This window comes from Acomys russatus, chromosome X (genome assembly GCF_903995435.1).
Source record: "Acomys russatus chromosome X, mAcoRus1.1, whole genome shotgun sequence".
NCBI lineage: Eukaryota > Metazoa > Chordata > Mammalia > Rodentia > Muridae > Acomys > Acomys russatus.
The window spans coordinates 71,118,974-71,143,111 of NC_067169.1; the positions used below are offsets into that span (position 1 = coordinate 71,118,974).

At 38.0% G+C, this 24,138-nt stretch overlaps 1 protein-coding gene across 1 annotated transcript; it reads left to right on the forward strand.

Moving 5' to 3' along the window:
- The first annotated feature begins 21,342 nt into the window (after positions 1-21,342).
- On the forward strand, positions 21,343-23,383 carry LOC127185337 (zinc finger protein 431-like). Its single transcript, XM_051141834.1, has 2 exons — positions 21,343-21,396; positions 22,154-23,383. The coding sequence occupies exons 1-2, from the start codon at positions 21,343-21,345 to the stop codon at positions 23,381-23,383; spliced, it is 1,284 nt and encodes a 427-aa protein (XP_050997791.1).
- The last annotated feature ends 755 nt before the right edge of the window (positions 23,384-24,138 follow it).

Below are 24,138 nucleotides of genomic sequence, written 5' to 3' on the forward strand. Positions count from 1 at the left end.
GCAAATTTCTATCATTATGATATTAAAGTATAAAATAGTTATTGTTGTTGACTTGTTTATTTATGTTCACAAAGTAAAAGTGCTTTGTAGACTATTGGTACCTAATTTTGTAGAGTATATAAATCAGCAATAGCATTTTGTGTTTGAGTGAGATTAAGAAAGTGAATGTTTTCTTTAGATATATTTAATGGGTTGGTAGGATTAATGGATGAATACATTTTCTACAAATATACTATATTAGTAATATATATAGTAATTTATATAATATAAATGCAAATATAAATATAAAAATAGTAATTTATATAATACAAAATGCAAGTATAAATATAAAATATATATTCATTATATATTTTAGTACTTTTGATGACTAAGCTACTACCACTTATAAGAAATATTTGGGCCTATAGAATGGCTCAGTAGTCAAAAGCATTTACAGCTCCTGCAGAGGACCTAAGTTCAGATCCCAGTATTCATGTTTGTCAGCTCACAACTACCTGTAACTGTATTTTGAGAGGAATCCATTGGTTCTGGCTTGTGTAGGCACTGGTATCCATTTGTACATACTTACGTAAAACTACAAATTTTACAAATGATTTTAAAATATCAATCGTAAGTAAAAGCCTTTTAATATTGTCATTCTTATTACTCTATACGAAGATGATGAAGTTAGTATTCAAGACAGTAAAACATGATCATCCAAATTTCTGCAATGCATAATAAAGAAATAAATAGACTGGCTTATTGAGCACTATAGTATACTATCTCCAACAATGGAATTTAAATATGATAACATCTACTCCATAACAAGAGGCGTTTAATAAATCATTTCATAGCCCTTCCTTGACTACCATAACTTATTATAAGTTGCTAAGTAAGAAAAAATATGTTTTATGTAGATATTTAAGTAGTTGATAATAGTTTGAAGATTTTAGCGATGTTTTTCTGATGGTTCAATGAAAGCCAAAGAAGAAGAAGAAGAAGAAGAAGAAGAAGAAGAAGAAGAAGAAGAAGAAGAAGAAGAAGAAGAAGAAGAAGAAGAAGAAGAAGAAAGAAGAAAGAAAGAAAAGAAAGAAAAGAAAAAAGAAGAGAAATCTCAAATGTCAGAGTATCAGATGAAATCAAATAATAACAGAATAACATATCTGTCAGAGTGCTGGCACAAAACAGCAGATTAATAGATGAATTCAGATGATTTTAGGGGATTTTAATAAAGAAACTATTTACAAGTTGGTCAGCAATTAGTAAAAATAAAAAGAAGACATTGTGTGAGATTTTAGTATTAGTAACATAGAGTGGCAATGGGAAAGTAGATTGTGTCTTTAGAGCTGAAATGGCAAGAGAAAGAATGCTCATGGCTCAAAAACCATGGGCAGTATATAGAGCCATAATCCTGATAGTAGCTATAACTTTTCATTAAGGGATATACCCAGCTCATAAACTCTGCAAAAGAATCCAAAAGATTAAATATGTCACTATTATTGCTCCCAGCCTCTGATATTCTACCAGGACTCCTTATTTATTAGCTAAGCCCAAAGCCAGAGGTCAAAGGGGTCTTTTTTTTATATGGTTTATACATGCTAGTTCTGAAAAAGATAGCAGATGTGAAGTGAAAGTGAGAGATATACAGCACTCACTTAAATGGAGAAGTTTTCTGTTTGAACATCCATAGTACTCATTAATAACAACATCACTTTTTTCTCTGTGTAAAGTCAGCCCTAACTCACATAGTGACCTTATATATCAGAATCACTTGTGGCAATAAGGACATAAAAATGAGTGCCATGTCTTGGAATTTAACCACATCGTGTCCCACTAAATACTTCTCTATTTCTGAGTCTGTTTGATCCAGTTGATGACATATTTATTTGAATTTCTTAAAGGCAGAGGACGCCTTGAGCTTCTTTCCTACAAGGGGAATCCTACTGAAATTCAAGGCATTGATCTAGTATCATTCATGTGCTGCCTCTGGCCTCCATTTGTCTTCTGATCCAAGGTGCATTGAATATAGATAGCTAAAACTACCGCTCTGCTTGGATTCCATGTTATTTGGTTTGTTCTGCAATAGCTGTGATAATATATAACATTCTTTTTATGCAATGTGAGAGCACAGAAGTTTCAGCCTCTAACTCTCTGTCACACACCAAAGGTGCCTTCTTGCTTGCTGAACACAGTAAAACTGCTTCATATAAATTAAATTGGCTGATAGCTTTTCATGCTCTGGTAGATCATTCTGTGTTATGAGTGCCAGTTTCAACACCTGGAAAACGAGAACAGATATTATTAAACACTAATGAAAGTTTCACACCTTAAATCACTAATATCCAGATGAATATTTACTACATGGCTTCAAAATGCTGGGATCTGAAACACTCCATCTTGATTAGTTCTCAATTTATTCTGCTGCATTTTATATTGCTGAAATGAATAATGCCAATAATTATTTAATTGAGCAAGAATACTAATAATAGCTGTCAGGCATAACATTTGGAAAGGTTGGCTGAGGAAATATGCAAGTATAAGACAAAGGATATAAAGCCATTATAACAGAGGCTCAGATAAAATTGAATGTGACTTTATGAATGATTTGAAATCCAAGTATTTTGGAAGAAATTTTAAAAAACACCCAAAACTTCCCAATAATTTAACTTTATTTTTAATTACATATAATTATATATTTGTGAGCTATACATCTTACTTTTCACTTGCATTTAAATTACATGCTGGAGAGAACAAATGATGCCTAGCCAGATATGATATTTTCATGTGAATTGTCACATAGAGATTTATATTGTTATCATATGTGCTTTTAAAAGACCTTAAAGTGATAGAGAAGAAAAACTGAATAACATATAGGCTAAGACAACTTTTTAGTAATTAGACACCCTCAACTTTCTGTCCTTTATTAGCTGCCTGTGTCTGACATATTGCCTAAATCTTTTGAGTCTGTTTATCTATCTATTCAAGTAGGATGTCAATAGCTTTTTTCTTAAAATGTCATGCAGATTAAGAAGGTGCTGCTCACAAAATGCTTAACATACATTCTAGCATATAGAAACTACTTAGAGGAAAGCTATTATTATGTTTCAATATTTAGATAATTCACAGCCTGGAACTACTTTATAAGGTATAATCGCTTTCCAATTGGTCTACTTTACTACCTTTAAAGAAGTATTCTATATTTAGTCTCTGCTTATATTGCGCTAACCTTTTCACTTGTATCTTCCCAGTAACTCATTTTAAAGTAATTCTTCTGGAGTAATATGTAAAAATATATGCCTATATGTTAATATATCAATATGTTATTACATATTGCTTATCTTCCAAAAGGATGATCTGGATTCAGAGATATTGGCAATGAAAAAAAGATTAAGCCACTCTGCATATCTAACTTGTCTTCCTACAATTGGAAATTCATTTTTATTTATCAGTGACTGGTTGACTCTAAGGTTAGATGAGAATTCAAATTACACATAGAAGGGATCTTCTAGCTCTTTTGGGGGTGGCTTGTTTCATCTCTATTCACATCTTAATTTTGGACAAGTCATTATAATCCTCATATTTCTGAATACCAAATATTTCTAGATTTCCTCAAGGCAAGTAGGTATCACCTTAGCTTTAGTTCTCAAGTATTCATTAAGTATCAATTTATATTACAAACATACTGAGAGTCAGGTGTATAGATATAAATTACATACAATTCTAGCCTTTAGTGAGCATGTAGGCATGTGAAAGACCAAAACAAGCTGAAAATTTCAATATACAAGGAGAAATATAAGCACACAACTATGGGTTGTTTATTCTATAGCAATAGTTTGGATCATGAATGTCTGCAAAAGCCTAAGTGTGAGAGGTTTGATTGCCTTAGTGGTATTACTGGGAAGTGGTAGGATGTTTGACAGATAGAGACTTATGGGAGTTCCTTATTTCATTGGTTGTGTGTCCTTGCATGGTATTGTAGAGGCCAGTTCCTTTGTCTCTTTCCTTAGCTTTCTGAAGAAGTGGTGAACAGGTGTATGATTTGATACTCTTTCCTGGCATGGTGTGATGAAATTATTTTTAAAGTATTTCTTATATATATATATTTCAAATTTAAGATGAATCTCAACTAGTCTCTTTTGATAAGCATGTAATAAACACCAACTTTACTAATCTGCATTACTCTTGGAGAAGGCAGCTATTGACATTTTAGTTAAACAGATAAATTTGCTAAAAAATATTTTGAGTAATATTCCAGAGTCATGTGAGCTCAAAGCAAGAGGACAATGCACATTCAATCATGTGAGTGCTAATTATAATTTTCACTGTTTAACTTACCTCAGATATTTCATTTTAGTAGTGTGAAGCTGTTTGTAGACTATAAATAATATAATATATAGAATATATAATATAAGCTACCATATAAAACCTCAACTTGTTATACCAAAAGAAGATAGATATTATTTTTGGGAGTAAGATGAATTACAAATATATACTGATATAAGCCAGTTGAAAATTGATGTTTCACTTTGCTGAGTACCAAAACTGGCATACATTTTACTTGTTTCCAAAAACAGCATTCAAAAAAACAAAAAAAATCACCAATGTATATTAATAGTAAAAAACAAGTCACATTTGTTACTGAATATGATACTCATGAAACATAACTTTAAATTATTATATGCTAAAGTATGTCATTTTAAAAATGATGGAAGATGAGTATAAATTCCAAATTGTATTGCTTAGAAATTTTCTTATAATTATTAATGATATTCTTGAGCCAAAACAGTAAATAGTACTAAATGTACATGAGAGATAATTTAATCTTAAAATTTTAGTTAAATTAAGTTCTCTTTGTACTACTGTTCTGAGCTTTTTTTCCTGTGGTTTGTTTGTTTTTTCATATTCTGATGTGTTAGTTTTCATTCTATTTTATTTTACTATTATCCCTTAAAAGCCTGTTTGTTTTCTGATAGATAGAAAGAGGATGGGGGGACCTGGATGGGAGAGGAAGTGAGGAGGAACCAGTGGAAGTAGAAAGATGGAAAACCAAAATGAGGATACATTATGTGAGGGAAAAAAAGCACCTATTTTCTCTTTTTAAAAAATGTCCCTTACTCATATAATATGACCTAAATACAGTTTATCTTCCTTCCATTCTTCCCAGTTCTTACCTATCTCCTCTGCCCTCCAAATCTACTCCTTTTCTGTATCTCATTAGAAAATAAGAAGCTTCTAAGAGATAATAACAAAACATAACAAAATTACATACAATAAAATAAAACAAAACCATCATATCAAAATTGGGCAAGACAATACAGAAAAATAAAAGAACCCAAAGCGTATACACAAGAATCAGAGACTCATTTACTCATACATTCAGGAGTCTTATAAAAGCACTAAACTGAAAACTAAAGTATATATGTATAGGAACTGGAACAGACCCATTTAAGCCCGTGATTGCTGCTTCAGAGTCTGTGAGCTCATATGAGTTTTGCTCAGTTGTTTTAGAAGGCTTTGCTCTTACAGTGTCCTCTACCCTCTCGGGCTCCTTGACTCATTCTTATTCCTCTTCCTTAGGATCTCTGATCTCCGTGAGAAGATATTTGATAGAAACATCTTGTTCAGAGCTGTGTGTTTCAAGGTTTCTCTATGTGTGTGCGTGTAATGTCTGGCTGTAGATCTCTGTGTTTGTTCCCATCTGCTAGGAAAAGTCTTTCTGATGATAACTAGATAAGGCACTGATCTATGTGTATAGCAGAATATCTTTAGGAGTCCTTTTATTGTTACTTTTTATATATCAGTAGTACTTGGATTTATCCTAGGACTCTGGTCTATCTAGTCTCTGGTTCTTGATGGTTCACTGGGTGTGTGTTTTGTTTTCTGTAGCTCTGTGGATGGAAAGCTAGTTCTTATTCTGGGAATCCTACCACCTGTGAAAACAAGATTTTGTCTCTTATTTTATTCTTCTGATTCAAGCTGCATTAGACACTTTTGTATTATTATAACAAAGTATCTGTTCTGCAGTTCTTACCAGGTAATGAAAAGTTTCTTTTGGCTCACTATTCTTGTTATACCAAGTTAAAATGAGAAGTCCTCATCAGTTTAGTCCTCTAGTGTGGGTAGCATATTATACTCTATGTCTGTGTTGGAGTATCATATGTCATGGTTTGGGCTGAGTGCTCACATCTTAAGCCACAAGATGCAAAGAGGAAGTGGGTAAGGGACTGTGATATCACAACCATTTTTGAAGGCAAATGTATAATAACTTATTATTGAGTCTTCCTCTGTAAAGATCTACAATAGCACCATTGTTGAGTACAAAGGATCTGTGGGGGACAGTTAACAACTAAACTACAGCACATGCTATTTAACTTTTTCAATTTTTCATTTTGTTAATAAGCTAACAAGTAATCTAATATCATTTTTGATTAGTGGTTGTTATGGTACATGACTAGCAAAGTTAAGTAGAACCAAAATATTTATGTTGAAAGTATTATAAATTGTGCTGCCTGGTTTTATGTAAACTTGACGACAAGCTAGAGTCACTGGAGATGATACAGCCTCAACTGAGAAAATGTCTCCATAAGACTAGGATATAGGCAAGCCGGTAGGCCATTTCCTTAAATAGTGATTGATTGATGGGGGAGCATCTAGCCTATTGTGGGGTTCTATAAAGAAAGCAGGCAGAGAAAGCAATGGAAAGCAAGCCAATAATGGTGTATACATACTATCCAGGGCCTATACTAGATCTGTACAAGCTTTAAAACACTTCAAAAAATAGACAGGTTGGAGAGATAGCTCAGTGTTTAAGAGCTCTAGCTGTTCTTTTAGAGGACCCAGTTTTGGTTCTCAGCATCCATATGGAAACAACAGATCATTATTTTATTCCAGTTCTTTCCTGGCTTCTGCCAGCACAAGGCATGCATGTGATGCATATCCATACTTTCAGGCAAGACACTCATATACGGAAAATAAAATAAGTTCAAAAAAATAAAATACTGAGGAGATCCAAGATGGCGGCGAGCAGTGTGGACCGCGTTTGGAGGCTCCAGTGAACAATTAAGGGAATTGCACAGATCTCTGAGCCAGGAACACCGAGGTCCGAACATCAATGCAGCGGAAGTGCTCCACGGTTCGGAGGGACCAGGGTGCGGAGGACTTGCGTGCCCCTGCACACGGGAGGAGCGTGGATTTTCTCTGATCGAAGCAGCAGCGGCAGAGGCAGCAGCACCAGCCGCACCAGCAGCAGTGGCTGAGGTTTGCAGCTCATAGCCTTCCGGTGGAGGCGGTTGGTGTGGTGGCTGGTGGGAGTTGCTGTGGGAGAGGGGACTCAGGGCAGGATTTGGGTCGCGTGGAGCCTTCGGAACCAGACTGGACTCGGCGGACAGTTCGGCCCCAGAGTCCAGGTACTGGCCTGGCCCAGCAAGCAATTCTGCCCGAGACACTAACTCAGCGTGGCCACAGCTCCCCTGCTGTGGCACAGGCTTAGTTGAGACCACAGCTCCACACTAGGCAGTACCTCAGCTCAGCGGCAGCTCCCCTGCGGTGACACAGCCCGGGCGGAGCACTTGGTTCCACCACAGGCGCTAACTCAGCAGCCGCAGTTCTCCGGCTGTGGCGTAGGCTTGGCCGAGCGCTCAGTTCCACTCTAGGCGCCACCTCAGCTCAGCGGCAGCTCCCCTGCGGTGACACAGTCTGGGCGGAGCACTTGGTTCCACCATTGGCGCTAACTCAGAGCAGCCGCACTTCTCTTGCTGTGGTGCAGGCTTGGTGGAGTGCTCAGTTCCATCCTATGCACCACCTCAGCTCAGCAGCAGCTCCCCTGCGGTGACACAGTCTGGGCAGAGCACTTGGTTCCACCACTGGTGCTAACTCAGGGCAGCCGCAGTTCTGCTGTGGTGCAGGCTGGACAGAGCGCTCAGTTCCACCAGCCCTAAGACTCTGGTTGGACACAGTGTGCAGTTTGAATCCAGAGTTCCTGGCTGAGATTGGTGGTCAGTTCGGGCCCTGAGTCAATAACTGACCACAGCACGCACTTTGGGCCAAAAGGCCCTAGCAGAGCTTGGTGCGTAGTCCCAGCCCAAAAATTCTGGCTGGACCCTGTGTGCATTTTGGGGCCAGAATCCCTAGCTGAGCTTGGCAGACAGTTCAGGCCCTGAGAATCTAGCTGAGTTCAGCCCGTGGTTCGGGCCCAGTGCTCCTGGCTGGACTTGGCGGGAAACACAGAAGGCTGTGGATACCTTGGCCTGTCCCAACGCTCATTCAGAGACCCAGAACAATTGCAGGATCCACAGCACAAGGGGGCTGAAAATCACTGGCTGTGAGAGACCAGAACAACAGGGCTAACTTCCTAACATCCACACCAGTGAAGCTTTGAGCTCGCAGCCTAGGGAAATCGTGAGAAAACAAGTGAATCTATCATCAGACACCCTCCATCCAACTCTGGAATCTACCCAATAAAAACAAAGACGGCAAGATGTACAAAGGACAAAGAAAAAGCATACGCAAAAAAACCCTAAACAACATGGCGTCTCCAGTTTCCAGCTTTCCCAAAGAAAACAACCCAGAGAACTCAAATACAAAGGAAATACAAGAAAATGACCTCAAATCCTTAGTAATGAGGATGATAATGGAGGAAACAAATAAAATTCGTAATCAAATGCAGGAAGACGCAGACAAACAGGTGAGAGACATAAAAGAAGCACATAGAGTGGAACTGGAAAAATTGCAGGAAAATGCAAACAACCAGATGAAAGAAATAAATAAAACGGTTCAAGCTCTGAAGACCTATAAAGAGGCAATGGAAGAAACTCAGGAATATACAAAAAAACAGATGAAAGAAATCAAAAAATCAGTTCAAGATCTGAAAATGAAAATGGATTCAATGATAAACACACAGACAGAACAAAAACGAAAACGTGAGACCTCAGAGAAGAAGGCAAGCAACACAGAGGTGAACTTTTCTGACAGAATCCAAGAGATGGAAGAACGAATCTCAGGGCTAGAAGATACAATCACAGATCTTCAATCAACCACTAAAGAAAATGCCAAATCTGGAAAACTCCTGACACAAAACATCCAAGAAATTAAGGACACCATGAAAAGAAGAAATCTGAGGATAATAGGCATTGAAGAAAGAGAAGACAACAGACTCCAGGGCTCAGAAACTATTCTCAACAAAATCATAGAAGAAAATTTCCCCAATCTAAAGAAAGAAATGCATATGAACATACAAGAGGCCTACAGAACACCAAATAGAATTGACCAGAAAAGAAAAACTGCCCGCCACATAATAATCAAAACACAAAACATGCAGAACAAAGAAAAAATATTAAAAGCTGCAAGGGAAAAGGGCCAAATAACATTTAATGGTAAACCTATCAGAATTACACCCGACTTCTCAGCAGAGACCATAAAAGCCAGAAGGGCCTGGACAGAGATCCTGCAAACCCTAAGAGACCACAGATGCCAGGCCAGACTACTTTACCCAGCAAAATTATCAATAACCATTGATGGAGAAAACAAAATATTCCATGACAAAAACAAATTCAAACAGTACCTATCCACAAATCCAGCTTTACAGAAGGTACTAGAAGGAAAACTCCATCCCAAAGGGTCAAGCTACAACCAAAACTACCCAGGAAATAGATAACTATCGCATGGCAAAAACACAACTACACAAACGCTAGACTGGAAACAACATCAAAATTAAGACTCTTAACAGTCACTGGTCATTAATATCTCTCAACATCAATGGCCTCAATTCTCCAATAAAAAGACACAGACTAACATAATGGGTACATAAACAAGATCCAACATTCTTCTGCATCCAAGAAACACATCTCACCCATAATGAAAGGCATTACCTCAGGGTAAAAGGGTGGAAAAAATATTCCAAGCAAATGGTCACAAGAAGCAAGCAGGCATAGCCATTTTAGTATCGAACAAAATAGACTTTCAACCAAAATTAATCAAAAGGAATGAGGAAGGACACTTCATACTCATCAAAGGTAAAGTCAACCAAGATGACATCACGATTCTGAGCATCTATGCTTCCAATACAAGGGCACCCACATTTGTAAAAGATCTCCTAACAAAGCTTAAACCACACATCAATCCCCACACAATAATAGTGTGAGACTTCAACATCCCACTCTCACTGAAGGATAAGTCATTGAAAGAGAAACTAAGCCGAGAAATAACACCATTAACCAATGCCATGGGTCAAATGGCTCTAACAGATATCTATAGAACCTTTTACCCAAACAAGAAAGAATATACCTTCTTCTCTGCACCCCATGGAACCTTCTCCAAAATTGATCACATCGTAGGTCACAAAGCAAGCCTCAATAGATACAAGAGGATTGAAATAATACCTTGTATCCTATCAGATCACCATGCTCTTAGGTTGCAATTCAACAACAACAGAAATAACAAAAAGCCTACACATATGTGGAAACTAAACAACTCTCTGCTAAATGACACCTGGGTCAGGGAAGAAATAAAGAAAGAAATCAAGGAGTTTCTGAAATTCAATGAAAATGAAGAAACAACATACCCAAATTTGTGGGATACATTGAAAGCAGTGCTAAGAGGAAAATTCATAGCACTAAGTGCCTTTAAAAAGAAATTGGAAACTTCGCACATAAGCATCTTAACAACACAACTGGAAGCCCTAGAAAAAAATGAAGCAGAAACACCCAAGAGGAGTAGACGCCTAGAAATAATCAAACTCAGAGCTGAAATTATCAAATTAGAAACTAAGAAAACAGTCCAAAGAATCAACAAAACCAAAAGATGGTTCTTTGAGAAAATCAACAAGATAGACAGACCGTTAGCCAAACTAACTAAAAGGCAGAGAGACAGTATTGAAATAACAAAATCAGAAATGAAAATGAAAGACCTCCTACGTGTAAAAAAATGAAACTGGACCCATATTTGTCACCTTGCACAAAACTCAAATCCAAGTGGATTAAAGACCTCAACATAAAACCAGAGACACTAAGCCACTTAGAAGAAAAAGTGGGAAAGAGCCTGGAACATATTGGCACAGGAGACAACTTCCTGAACAGAACACCAACGGCCCAGGCCTTAATGTCAACCATTAATAAATGGGACCTCATGAGGCTGAGAAGCTTCTGTAAGGCAGGAGACACTGTCAAGAGAACAAAGCGACAGCCTACAGACTGGGAAAAAATCTTCACCAACCCTACATCTGACAAAGGTCTAATATCCAAAATATATAAAGAACTCAAGAAATTAAACACCACCAAACCGAATAACAGAATTGAGAAATGGGGCTTGGAACTAAACAGAGAATTCTCAACAGAGGAGTATCAAATGGCTGAGAAACACTTAAAGAAATGCTCAACCTCCTTAGTCATCAGGGAAATGCAAATCAAAACAACTCTGAGATTCCATCTTACACCCATCAGAATGGCTAAGATCAAAAACTCAAGCGACACCACATGCTGGCGAGGATGTGGGGAGAAAGGAACACTCCTTCATTGCTGGTGGGAATGCAAGCTAGTACAGCCACTTTGGAAAGCTATCTGGTGCTATCTCAGAAAAATGGGAATAGGGCTTCCTCAAGACCCAGCTATTCCACTCCTTGGAATATACCCAGAAGATGCTCCAGCACACAACAAGAAAATTTGCTCAACCATGTTCATAGCAGCCTTATTCATAATAGCCAGAACATGGAAACAGCCTAAGTGTCCCTCAGTAGAAGAGTGGATAAAGAAACTGTGGTACATATACACTATGGAATACTACTCAGCTATTAAAAACAAGGAATTCCCGAAATTTGTGGATAAATGGATTGAGCTAGAAATGATCATAATGAGTGAGTTAACCCAGAAGCAGAAAGAATCAAATAGTATATACTCACTTATATCTGCATACTAGCCCAAGGGGCATGTCCCACGAAAGCCTTCACTTACCAGGAAACTGGGACAGAGGGGAAGGCATCCTATTGGGACTCTAAATGAGAGACGCATGGGAGAACAGCAAAATAAAAGGATCCAGAGGGTCCTAGAAATCTACAAGTAGAACAATATGATAGGCAGATTTGGGCCCAGGGGTCCCGCTCAAACTAAGGCACCAGCCAAGGACAATACAGGAGGTAAACTTTAAACCCCTTCCCAGATCTAGCCAATGGTCAGAATATTCTCCCCAGTTGAGTGGAGAGTGTGATACGACTTTCTCACGTACTCTGGTGCCTCACATTTGACCATGTCCCCTGGAGGGGGAGACCTGGTGGCACTCAGAGGAAGGACAGCAAGTAGCCAAGAAGAGACTTGATACCCTATGAGAATATATAGGGGGAGGTAATCCTTCTCAGGAACAGTCATAGGGGAGGGGAATAATGGGAAAATGGGAGGGGAGGAATGGGAGGATACAAGGGATGGGATAAACATTGAGATGTAACAAGAATAAATTAATAAAAATAAAAAAAAAATGAAAAAAAATAAAAAAATAAAAAAAAAAAAGAAAAGGGAGACATAACAACAGACACTGAAGAAATTCAAAGAATCATGAGATCCTACTTTGAAGACATATAGGCCACAAAATTTGAAAATCTAAGGGAAATGGACGATTTTCTTGATCAATTTCACTTGCCAAAGTTAAATGAAGAACAGATAAACAAGCTAAATAGTCCCATTTCCCCTACAGAAATAGAAGCAATCATCGGTGGTCTCCCAACCAAAAAAAGCCCAGGGCCAGATGGTTTCAGTGCAGAATTCTACCAGACCTTCAAGGGCGAGCTAATACCGATACTTTTCAAGCTACTCCAAAAGATAGAAATGGATGGAAAATTACCAAATTCATTCTATGAGGCCATAGTCTCATTGATACCTAAACCTCACAAAGACTCAACAAAGAAAGAGAATTTCAGACCAATTTCTCTTATGAACATAGATGCAAAAATACTAAATAAAATACTTGCAAAACAAATACAGGAATACATCAAAGATATCATTCATCATGACCAAGTAGGCTTCATTCCAGGCATGCAGGGATGGTTTAATATACGGAAATCCATAGATGTAATCCACCATATAAACAAACTGAAAAAAAAAAAACCACATGATCATCTCCTTGGATGCAGAGAAAGCATTAGATAAAATTCAACACCTATTCATATTTAAAGTTTTAGAGAGATCGGGGATACAAGGCACTTTCCTCAACATAATAAAGGCTATATACAGCAAGCCAATAGCCACAATCAAGGTAAATGGTGAGATACTCAAGGAAAGTCCTCTAAAATCGGGAACAAGGCAAGGCTGCCCACTCTCTCCATATCTCTTCAATATAGTACTCGAAGTTCTAGCCAGAGCAATAAGACAACAAAAGGAGATCAAGGGGATCCAAATGGGAAAGGAGGAAGTCAAATTATCCCTATTTGCAGATGATATGATAGTGTACATAAGTGACCCTCAAAATTCCACCAGAGAACTCCTAAAGCTGATAAACACCTTCAGCAAATTGGCTGGATACAAAATTAACTCAAAAAAGTCTGTAGCCTTCCTATACACAAATGACAAGCTTGCAGAGGAAGAAATTATGAAAACAAAACCCTTCACATTAGCCACAAGCAATATAAAATATCTAGGAGTTACCCTAACTAAGCAAGTGAAGGACTTGTATGAAAAAAATTTCAAAACTCTGAAGAAAGCGATTGAAGATGACCTGAGAAGATGGCATGATCTTCCTTGCTCATGGATCGGGAGAATTGACATAGTAAAAATGGCCATCCTACCAAAAGCAATCTACAGATTCAATGCAATCCCTATCAAAATACCTACACAATTTTTTAAGGACATTGAAAGTTCAATTCTGAACTTCATATGGAAAAACAAAAAACCCAGAATAGCTAAAACAATCTTGTACAATAAAAGGTGCTCCGGAGGAATCTCCACACCTGATTTCAAAGTGTTCTATAAAGCAATAGTCATTAAAACAGCATGGTACTGGCACAGCAACAGGCTGGTTGATAAGTGGAATCGAATCGAAGACCCAGATATGAATCCACATACATATGGTCACTTGATTTTTGACAAGGAAGCCAAATCCATTCAATGGGAAAAGGATAGCATCTTCAACAAATGGTGCTGGTCTAACTGGAGGTCTATGTGTAAAAAAATGAAACTGGACCCATATTTGTCACCTTGCACAAAACTCAAATCCAAGTGGATTAAAGACCTCAACATAAAACCAGAGACACTAAGCCACTTAGAGAAAAAAGTGGGAAAGAGCCTGGAACATATTGGCACAGGAGACAACTTCCTGAACAGAACACCAACGGCCCAGACCTTAATGTCAACCATTAATAAATGGGACCTCATGAGGCTGAGAAGCTTCTGTAAGGCAGGAGACACTGTCAAGAGAACAAAGCGACAGCCTACAGACTGGGAAAAAATCTTCACCAACCCTACATCTGACAAAGGTCTAATATCCAAAATATATAAAGAACTCAAGAAATTAAACACCACCAAACCAAATAACCCAATTGAGAAATGGGGCTTGGAACTAAACAGAGAATTCTCAAGAGAGGAATATCAAATGGCTGAGAAACACTTAAAGAAATGCTCAACCTCCTTAGTCATCAGGGAAATGCAAATCAAAACAACTCTGAGATTCCATCTTACACCCATCAGAATGGCTAAGATCAAAAACTCAAGCGACACCGCATGCTGGCGAGGATGTGGGGAGAGAGGAACACTCCTTCTTTGCTGGTGGGAATGCAAACTAGTACAGCGACTTTGGAAATCTATCTGGTGCTATCTCAGAAAAATGGGAATAGGTCTTCCTCAAGACCCAGCTATTCCACTCATTGGAATATACCCAGAAGATGCTCTAGCACACAACAAGGAAATTTGCTCAACCATGTTCATAGTAGCCTTATTCATAATAGCCAGAACATGGAAACAGCCCAAGTGTCCCTCAGTAGAAGAGTGGATAAAGAAACTGTGGTACATATACAGTATGGAATACTACTCAGCTATTAAAAACAAGGAATTCCCGAAATTTGTGGATAAATGGATTGAGCTAGAAATGATCATAATGAGTGAGTTAACCCAGAAGCAGAAAGAATCAAATGGTATATACTCACTTATATCTGCATACTAGCCCAAGGGGCATGTCCCACGAAAGCCTTCACTTACCAGGAAACTGGGACAGAGGGGAAGGCATCCTATTGGGACTCTAAATGAGATATGCGTGGGAGAATAGCAATAGAAAAGGATACAGAGGGTCCTAGAAATCTACAAGTAGAACAATATGATAGGCAGATTTGGGCCCAGGGGTCCCGCTCAAACTAAGGCACCAGCCAAGCACAATACAGGAAGTAAACTTTAAACCCCTTCCCAGATCTAGCCAATGGTCAGAATATTCTCCACAGTTGAGTGGAGAGTGTGATATGACTTTTTCTCGTACTATGGTGCCTCACATTTGACCATGTCCACTGGAGGGGAAGACCTGGTGGCACTCTGAGGAAGGACAGCATGTAGCCACGAAGAGACTTGATACCCTATGAGAATATATAGGGGGAGGAAATGCCCCTCAGGAACAGTCATAGGGGAGGGAAATGAGGGAAAAATGGGAGGGAGGGAAGAATGGGAGGGTACAAGGGATGGGATAACCATTGAGATGTAACAAGAACAAATTAATAAAAATTTAAAAAAAAAGATAGAAAGAGTTTGCTTATTTAAGAGTATGTCCAACTTCTTTTCTTTTTTTTTTTTTTTTTTTTTTTTTAAGAGTATGTCTCAGAGGATAAAAGAATTCTAGGCCTAGATTAGATTGTATGGAGGCTAAATGCTTCCAGGAAGAGGCCTAGGAAGAGAATAAAATTTACTTTTACACTTCCTGTCTTTAACATCTCCAAAGATCAAAGAGACAGGTCATAATGTTAAGTATTTTAGAAGTCTTAAGTTGAAATACTTCCCAGGAGCTATCGTGTGATTTCAGCAGTAGAACTCTTGTGTGTGTGTGTGTGTGTGTGTGTGTGTGTGTGTGTGTGTGTGTGTGTAAGTCATTTTAAAATTTTGTTACAATTTATTCATATTACAGCCCAATGTTATCGTCTCTCTTGTATCTTCCGGTTCCCACCCTTCATCCTTTTTCCACTCTATTCCCTTCCCCTAGTCCTCTAACAGAAGGGGACTTTCTCCCTAATGATATGACCATAGCTTATCAGGCCTCATCCAGATGGCCTGCATCCCTTTCCTCTGTATGCCCCATTGGCCTCGACACCAAGAGGAAGTGATCAAATCAAGGGTATCAGAGTTCATAACAGAGGGAGTCCCCACTCCCTCCACAAACAAGGAGAATGGGTACATCTGAACAGGGGTTCCATGTTCACTGCAAGAATTATCCTTGGTTGGTGCAACAGTTTGTTCAGACTCCCTGGATCTAGATCTACTAGCATTGCAGGACTCTTGAACCATCTGTGACCTTCCTTCAACTCTTCCATACCACCCTCAGTCCTCCGACCACAGTCCATCTGCATGCCCCAGCATCTGTCCCATTCCCTCACTATGTGGAGTCTCTCAGAGGACATCTATGTTGGGTAATATCCACTTATGGGAATAGTCCTAATAAAAGACATAGCTATACCACTTCTGGGCATAAACCCTAAAGATGCTCCATCACACAGGGACATTTGCTCAACTATGTTCATAGTAACTATTTGTAATAGCCAGAATCTGGAAACAACCTAGATATCTGTCCCTTAACCAAAGAATGGATAAAGATACTGCAGTACATTTACGTAATGGAATACTACTCAGCTATTAAAAACAAGAAAATCTTGACGTTTGAAGAGGTAAAGCACTTATTGAAGCCTTAGGAGATTAAAGGAAGTCACTTGAAGGAGGCTGAGGTTTGAGAAGACTCTCAAAAAGAAGATGAGATCTAGAGTCACTGAGAAGTGTAGGCCTAGAGATATGGCTCAGTTGTTAAAAACACTTATTGCTCTTGCTGAAGACCATATGGTTCCTAGCATCCACATGGTGGTTCTTAATCATCTGTGACAACAGTAGTAAGGATCCAATGAACAATTTTGTCCTCCATGAGCACCAGGCATACAGGTGGTACAGACACATATTTACAGGCAAAACACTAATATATATATATATATATATATATATATATATATATATATATATATATATGTAATAAGTGAAAAAATGAAAGGTGCATGTGTATGAGGAATCAAATGACAAAAGAATGTATACAGTTGAAGGTATATTGGATTATCTGAGAAAAGGAAAGTTCAAAGGTTCCTAGAAATACAAAGAAGAACGAGGGAAGGTATTAGAGATGAGAAAGGAGGGAGGCAAAGGGAGTGTAAATATTCTATAAAGCTGTCATGTTTTTCATTCTTCTTGAAGCTTAGTGATGGAGTTTGGGCATGTACGTCTTTTCTCATATTAGTAGTGGTTACATTTGTTTTGATATATATATATATATATATATATATATATATATATATATATATATATATATATATATTATTTCAACATATTTGAAAATGAATGATATGTTACCATCAGCTATATTCACTATGTTGCATAATAAAACTTACTTCCGAAACTGTTGTCTGTGTCTGTCCCTTTCAGTATAAGATCCTCATTCTATTCTTACTGCACAGCCTGGCAACTAACAGGATGCTCTCTAGTTCTGGGTTTCACTTTTTAAGATTTTGCATATAAATGAAATTATGCAATATTTTTCCTTCTGTAATAGCCATTTTTAGTTTAGCATATAGTCCTCTAGGTTCATTCATGTCATGTGACCGTGTTTTCCTTCATTCATAAGTTGTAACATATTCAATTTTTATTTGCATTTGTCTGTGGATACTTAGATTGATTTCATTTATTCATTATGGATACTGACATGCAACACCTTTTTGATGTAGTGATTTTTGTACTCCTGAATATACACTCAGAAGTAGAATTTGAATTATATGGTACATCTATTTTTCTTCCTGAGAAACTTAAAGATTGTTTGCAAAATTATTATAATAATGTATATTCACAGGTACAATGTACAAAAGTTTTTCTTTCTCCACACTGTGGCCAACATTTATCTTTTGTCTTTTTTCTAGTTGCCACTTTAACAAGTATGTGGTTATAGCTTGTAGGTATATTTTTCATTCTCCTGAAGCACAGTGATTTACAATAATTTTTCTGTGTCCTTGTTGACTATTTATGTCTTCTTCTGAGAAATGTTTAAAAATTCTCTGCTCATAACTCAGTTTATACATATGTGTTCTTGCTCTTAAGTAGAAGCCATTACCATGTACTTGAAATAATATTTTATACATTGTCTATTCTTGAAACATTTGTGAAGGTCAATTAACTGTAAATTTCATTGTTAAGATACCAATTATGAAACTTTGATGGCCATGGTGTCAAAAGCCTTTAATCCCAGCATTCCAGAGGCAGAAGCAGGTGGATTGCTGTGAGTTCAAGGCCAGCCTGGTCTACAAATCAAGTCGCAGACAGCCAAGGCTACACAGAGAAGGCCTCTGTCAAAAATATATGTATAAAGAAAAGAAAAAAAGAAAGTTCTATTTGAGGACCACCTCAATTTTTCCATATTCAATGACACAGATCTGAACCAAGGTAATTAAAATTATAATCAAATAAGAACAAATTGAATTCTTTACATTATTCAATTTTAACACTTACTACATATAGAGTGTAGGCAAAAAATGAAAGGAACAAACAAGCAAGCAAAGAAACAAAGAAACTGGAAAGGTAGATCTGGTTGCCATCTAAGAATTTTTACAAACTTGGTCCAGAATTACTTGACTCTAATCAAATTGCCAACTGAAACATGACAATAAAAAACATTAAGCTTTGTACCATGTACTAAAGTCAGACCAGGACTTAACACTAACCAGCCAAGAATGCTTTTTATTTTCATGTATTCATTTGATTTATTTTTTTGAGACGGGGTTTTTCTGTTTAGCCCTGGCTGACCTTGAGCATACTCTATAGATTAAGCTGGACTTGAACTCAGTTATCTGCCTGCCTTGTCTTCCCAAGTACTGGGATTAAAGGTTTGTGCCACTATACCTAGTTACCTGCTTTTATTTTCATGGCCCTACTTGCATGGTGGAAACTGCAGTGTCTCACAATACCCTCCCAGGATGAAAGCCCACCAATACAGACTGAACTCATTCACTTTAAGGTAATTACATGGGTATCCAATAAATGCTTTACACTAACCAAATGAGTAAGCCTCCAAAATGGAGACTCAGCATCTTTTTCTTTTGCTCATGGCCCCTTGTCCTTGTCCCCTTTTGATCTCCTTTATCTTTAGCTTAGCTCTGTTGTTTTTAGACAGAACATATGGAACACAGTATGTGAATTAAACTTAGTTATTTGTTTCTCCTCTGTCTTATTTTTGGCCAAGAGCACTTGGCTACCTATCACTCTTAAGTATAGAGCTCTTTTCCCCTGCTCAAAGATTTGAAGACCATCTCAGAGCTACACAGAAGAAGAGTCTCTCTCCCCCAGGGAAGGGTGAAAGCCTAGGCTCCCAGCACCTGAGAACTTGTGGATTGGCCTGTTCCTTCACCAGGGGAGTAATCTGCCAGTTGCCTCATCATCTCAAGAAGGTGCATCCATGCCCTCCTCCTTCTGATTTTTCCAGTCCCCATGCAGAGTGGTCCATCCATGGGACCAGAAAACCGGAGAGGAGCTCCGAAGATCCAACACCTGTAGACTCATATGTTTGTATTCTTGTTCCTCAGTTAGTGGAACTATTTAGGAAGTATTAGGAAGTATGGCCTTGTTGGAAAAATATGTTCTGAGTGTGGGCTTAGGTCTTCAAAAGACTAATGCTAACCCACTACTATTCTTTGAGTCTTACTTAGTATTCCTAAATTGCAATGAAACATCATGACCAAAAGCAAGTAGTGGAAGAAGGGGTTACACTTCAAGATCATGGTTCATCATATTATCATAGACAAAAACAAACAAAAAAACACTCTAGGTAGGTATTCAAACAGGGAAGAAACCTGATACAAGAGGCAAGAGCTGGTACAGAGGTCATGGAGGGGTGCTGCTTGCTGGTTTGCTTTCATGCCCTTGTTCAGACTGATTTCTTATAGAACCCAGGACCATCAGCCTAGGATAGCACTATGCACTATGTGCTGGGCCCTCCTCTGATAATTAAGAAAATGCCTTTCAACTGGATTAGATGAAGGCATTTTCTCATTTGAGGTTCTCTTCTTTCATGTGACTCTAGCTTATATCAAGATGATATGAAACTAGCCAGAACACTGCTTCCTGCTTAGAGGTTAAGATGTCATCTCTCAAATGCTCTTGCAACTATGTTTGTGTTCTTCCATTATAGACTCTATCTGAAAAGATAAACACAACTAAACACTTCCAGAATGTTTCTTTGTCATGGTATATTATTACAGCACTGTAAATTAACTAAGACATTCCTTTTGGACATTAATGGATTCTTGAGAAAATTCAACCATGGATAATCCTCTCCCTGAATATTGTACCTCAGGATTTGTTTTATTATTGGATTTTGTGAACTTTGACCAATTCAGCATTCCTTTGATACAATTTGGGTGCCTGTCTTTTGATGACTAGCTTTGTCTTTTGGGCTTACAATATTGGAGTATTATTGTTAAACACAGTTGCACTGACCATGGCAGTAGAGAAGAAAGAATGCTTCTAATAAAATTGAAACCCTGACAATAACTCAATAGTCAGTGACTATAGAGACAGCAAGGTATTGCTTTGTCATTGCTGGAGTCAGAGGCTTACAGAGACACTGTTAGGTCTCTTTTATCTTGAATCTTTTTTGCCCTGTGGACACCTCTATATTCCCAACTTACAGAAGGGTTTTGTCAGGTCTAGAAGAAAACATAATTTCAATTCTTCAGGCTGTGAGGTCACAGTGATAAGTATCTTAAAGGAACAGAGGCACAGTATAACAATAATACCATTTGTAGGACAGGGATTATCAATTTGGAAACTCTTTTGAGAAAATGTATAGTTCTATGCAACTCTGCAGTATAAGCCATGTGAGAAGAAAGGACTGCAGTTCTCTGGAGCTGTTAGAGTTCTGTTGCATGATTGAAATAGAGCAAAAGGGTTGTGGAAGAGATCTTTGTTGTGATTTATGTGACCTTGAAATTATCAAGTCTTTACTCCCTAGGGAGAATTGTAGCTGCCCAGTCCTTTATAAACTCAGGATGAATTTTTTCCAGATTGATATCAAGATTCCACAAAGATGTGGAAATAAAAGAAAAAGGATCTCCTAGACTCTATAGAAATATATAGTCCTTTGATGAGAATAAGGAAGGGCAGAAAACTCTATGTAGAAATGGAGACTATGTGTTTTGGTGATGAAGACTGGGGGTTTTATCAAGGAGAAAAGGTAACTTTGGGGATGAAAACTTTTACCCAGAAGTTTTTCTCAAAGTCATAAATACCAGTAGAGGTTCTATAGTTGATCCCATCAGAAACCTCCTAGATTGTTAGCTGTCTGACAGATTTTCTGTCTAGAGTTTCCCAACCCACTTGAGGCTTTAATGTCATTAACCTTTTACTTTCTAAGACATCAGTGAAAAAAACAAAACAAAACAAAAAAACCCAAAAAACAAAAGACAAAAACTTTGACCTGAGATCTCTGGAAGAGAAAACTCAAGACTCAAGACATTTCAGTTTTGCCCACATCTCTGTCTCTCTATCTCTCTTTACTTGGTTTTGGGGGACAGGGTCTCTTTGTTTTGGCTTGGTTATCCTAGACCTAGTTCTTCAAACCAGGCTGGCCTCAAACTTACAGAGATTCTTCTGCCTCTGTGGCCCAACAACTGGAATTAAAAGGTTTGTGTCAGTACTACCTATCTTCTTTCTTAAAAAAACAAACAAACAAACAAAAAAACTCATTAGCATTGAATATCATCACTGGCAGGCCTTTAAAAAATGTTTGTGTGGAAGAAGGCTTGAATGCTTCAGTGCGATGTGGTCCGAGCACTTCTGCTGGGTTCTGTGATCTGGGAAGCCCAGAAGCTGCGACATGGGAATAAGTGTGTGAAGCACGAGAATTATATGAATATATTGTCGATGAAGTATATATGTACAGTATTGTTAGTTATGTGCTGTCTGTTGAACACATGTGTGGGACATTTTAGAGTGCCGTGAACTATGAAGATGTACATGTGAATTTCACTCGGGAAGAGTGGGCTTTGTTGGATCCTTCCCAGAAGAGTCTCTACATAGAGGTGATGCTGGAGACCTGCAGGAACCTCACTGCTGTAGGCTACAATTGGGAAGACCATAATATTGAAGAACATTGTCAAAGTTCTAGAAGACATGGAAGGTACGAAAAAAGTCATAATGAAGAGAAACCTTATGAAATTATTCAATATGGTGAAGCCTTTGCACATCACAGTAGTCTCCAAATATATAAAAGAACACATAATGGAATGAAACCCTACAAATGTCAGCAATGTGATAGAGTCTTTTCACAACACAGTCGTCTCCAAAGACATAAAAGAACACATACTAGAGGGAAACCCTACAAATGTAATCACTGTGGTAAAGCCTTTGCACATCCCAGTAGTCTCCAAAGGCATGACAAAATTCATACTGGAGAGAAACCTTACAAATGTACTCAGTGCGATAAAGCATTTTTACACCACCATAGTCTCCAAATACATGAAAGAACACACACTGGAGAGAAACCCTATGAATGTAACCAATGTGAAAAAGCCTTTGCATGTCACACTACTCTCCAAATACATAAAAGAACACATACTGGAGAGAAACCATATGAATGTAACCAATGTGATAAAGCCTTTTCACAATACAGTCATCTCCAAAGACATAAAAGAACACATACTGGAGAGAAACCCTATGAATGTAAGCAATGTGGGAAAGCCTTTGCACGTGACAGTCATCTTCAAAGGCATGAAAGAATTCACACTGGAGAGAAACCCTATGACGGTATTCAACATGGTGAAGCCTTTGCATGTCACAGTCATCTCCAAATACATAAAAGAACACTTACTGAAGAGAAACCCTATGAATGTAAGCAATGTGGTAAAGCCTTTGCGTATAATGCTCTTCTTCAAATACATAAAAGAACACATACTGGAGAGAAACCCTATGGATGTAATCAGTGTTGTAAAGCCTTTTCAAAACTCGGTACTCTAAAAGTACATAAAAGAATACATACTGGAGAGAAACCCTACGAGTGTGACGACTGTGGTAAAGCCTTTGCCTATAAGTACCTTCTTCAAATACATGAAAGAACACACACTGGAGAGAAACCCTACAATTGTAATCACTGTGGTAAAGTCTTTGTACATCACAGTGATCTTAAAAGGCATGACAAAATTCATACTGGAAAGAAACCTTAAAAATGTAATCAATGCAATAAAGCCTTTTTAGAACACTATAATCTCCAAAGACATGAAAGAACACACACTGGAGAGAAACCCTACAGATGTAAGCAATGTGGGAAAGCCTTTCCACAATATAGTCATCTTCAAAGACATGAAAGTATTCACACTGGAGAGAAACCCTATGAAGGTATTCATTTGCGTGTCACAGTCATCTCCAAATAAATAAAACAACACATGCTGAAGAGAAACCCCATTGACAGAGAGAGAACCCTGTGTTTTGTTATGATCCCGAGAGTGGGATAAAAGACAGAAGGACGGACTTGTGAGAGAACAGGTGATGTTAATCCACTAGAAGATGAACCCCCTCCTGCAGGAGCTTGATTGTGGCCAGCTGAAAACCATGTGGGCAGACTGGGAGGAGCCACATATATGAGCCCCAAACAGGCGAACACATGACAACGCAATGGCTTTGCGTTCTGTGCCTGTACTGTATGTGCTTGATTGCGTACCGACTTCCTTGAATCTATTCTGTGGGAAGTGTAACCATGAGCCCCCTCCCCGTTTCAAAATGTATGTATAAAAACTTATACTGGTTGTCAAAAAAATACACCCAGGCACAAACTCAAAAAAAAAAAAATGTTTGTGTGTATGAATGAGTCATTTGTATAAAACACAATACTCACTGCAAAGAGCATAAGAGAAAGTTTGTTCTGGGAACACAGATTTATGTTACCCAAAATTACATGTTCTACTATGCATGATGTTTCATG

What these genes read in the sequence shown, in the direction of transcription:
- LOC127185337 (XM_051141834.1), top strand. Translation starts at nt 21,343, where the DNA reads ATGGAGACTATGTGTTTTGGTGATGAAGACTGGGGGTTTTATCAAGGA. An exon ending in GGTTTTATCAAGGAGAAAAG is followed by an intron (nt 21,397 to 22,153) that starts GTAACTTTGGGG and finishes GGGACATTTTAG; the next exon opens with AGTGCCGTGAACTATGAAGA.